Raw genomic sequence first — 1,624 nt, 5'->3', positions numbered from 1 at the left:
GACAACATTCGGAACTAACATCAACTAACTAACAGTGCCAGATTGTAATCCCATCCACTCCACTCAACCAATGACCACGATGGTCTCTTTACAAGATAGCTTATTTGTGTGACCTAAAAAACATCACAAGCACTTGCCTAAAATTCATGCTGAGAAAAGCAAGCGGAAAGAAAGAGTGAAATTAATCTAAACTTGATAGAGGCAAGAGATGTGTGATTCAAAACATCCTGAAAGTGTCTACAGAGATGGAAATGGAGGATGTGTTGAAACGTGAGGATTTCCAGCTGTTCAGATGCTTCTCATTGAAATCACCTATGAAAAATATTTTATAGCATTGGATTACTAGTGAGACTTAAGATAACAAGAAAGTAAATAAGGCATAGCCCAGGGAGCTCTAGTTGAAAACAGACAGTGTCTTAGTTTTAAATCTTCTCTGCCACCTCCTATCAAGTAAGTCCCTTCAACTTTCCAAGGCTTCCTTTCTTCAAACAACAACACTCAATTTATATGTAGTAAATGAGATCATCCGTGTGGACATGCACAAACTTTAAAGAGTTCAAGAAATGTTGGGTATCGCATAAGTCCCCTGTCACACGGACAGGAATGGCGTGCTCACCCTGGTGGCACCACTCTAAGGCAAGCCGAGTAGACCCTGGGTTGGGAGTTTCTCTCAAATGCTTACATTTGATGTTCTCTCACAAAAGCTGCAAATTCAGGATCATTGGCATACAGCTCCAGAACCCTCATTCTCTCTTGAATTTCCTTAAGCAAAAAAGGAAAAGAGGATACACATTGCATTAGAAAAACCTCAACAGATTTATAAGAAATTGTGAGTTTCTCAGCTATTCAGGTGAGAGCTCTAAGAAAGAACTGCCCTTTCAGAGAAATGGAAGGTTCCCCACACACACTTCTCTGGATATTGCATATACTCCTCTAACTCAGAAATATTTCTTAAAGAAGAAGGAGGGAATTACAGAGTATTTTGCTAATAACAGGAAAAAGAGGCAATGGGTGGGAAATAAGGAACAGCTGAGAACTGAATACCTTCCATACATCGCATTGGGAGGTAAGAGGTAAAAACCAATCCTGAGATAATTTTCATCTTTCCTTGAAGCCCACGTGCCTGCATGCATACACACACCACACACACACACACACACACACACACACTCCAGCAGTAGCAGCAGCAGTGCACCAGCAGAAATGCAAAGTTTCCTACCTCTCTAGAAAGCTCACTGCTCTCATACATCTGTCTGATTTCTTCTCTGCTCAGGCCACCAATCATCTCTCCACCTGCAGAGCTGCAGAAGGGAAGCTGGGGATAGAGTCCCTCATACTGCTCACATCCAGCCATGTGGCTTTCATACACGGGGTTGAACTTCAAAGCATTCTCAACAGATGAGAGGCTGTCAGGCTCCCTGATGGAGCCGCAAAAAGAAAGATATGGTTAATTCAGGTTCTTCTTAGTAGGCTCAACTACTTGGAAGGCTATTTACCTGGGATGAGACGTCTACTGGAGAAGAAAAGAGGTAAACTGGACACGTGTTGGCGGGTAGAGTGTGTGAGTGTGAAAAATAGCCAGATCATCTCACAAATGACTTATCAGGTGTTATCACTCTCTCGC

General features: G+C 42.4%; 1 protein-coding gene across 1 annotated transcript in view; it reads right to left on the bottom strand.

Moving 5' to 3' along the window:
• Window positions 1-678: 678 nt before the first annotated feature.
• Window positions 679-1,624, bottom strand: part of IMPG2 (interphotoreceptor matrix proteoglycan 2) — an 87,814-nt gene continuing 86,868 nt past the window's right edge. The window contains exons 18-19 of the mRNA XM_023508059.1: window positions 1,220-1,418; window positions 679-762 (exon numbers count right to left, since the gene is read on the bottom strand). Of these exons, the coding sequence (XP_023363827.1) occupies window positions 679-762; window positions 1,220-1,418 (283 nt within the window). The remainder of the gene's footprint in view (window positions 763-1,219; window positions 1,419-1,624) is intronic.

This window comes from Otolemur garnettii, unplaced genomic scaffold (genome assembly GCF_000181295.1).
Source record: "Otolemur garnettii isolate 467f Iridium unplaced genomic scaffold, OtoGar3 scaffold00220, whole genome shotgun sequence".
In the NCBI taxonomy this organism is placed as follows: Eukaryota; Metazoa; Chordata; class Mammalia; order Primates; family Galagidae; genus Otolemur; species Otolemur garnettii.
This window is presented reverse-complemented; position numbering and strand designations above follow the sequence as displayed.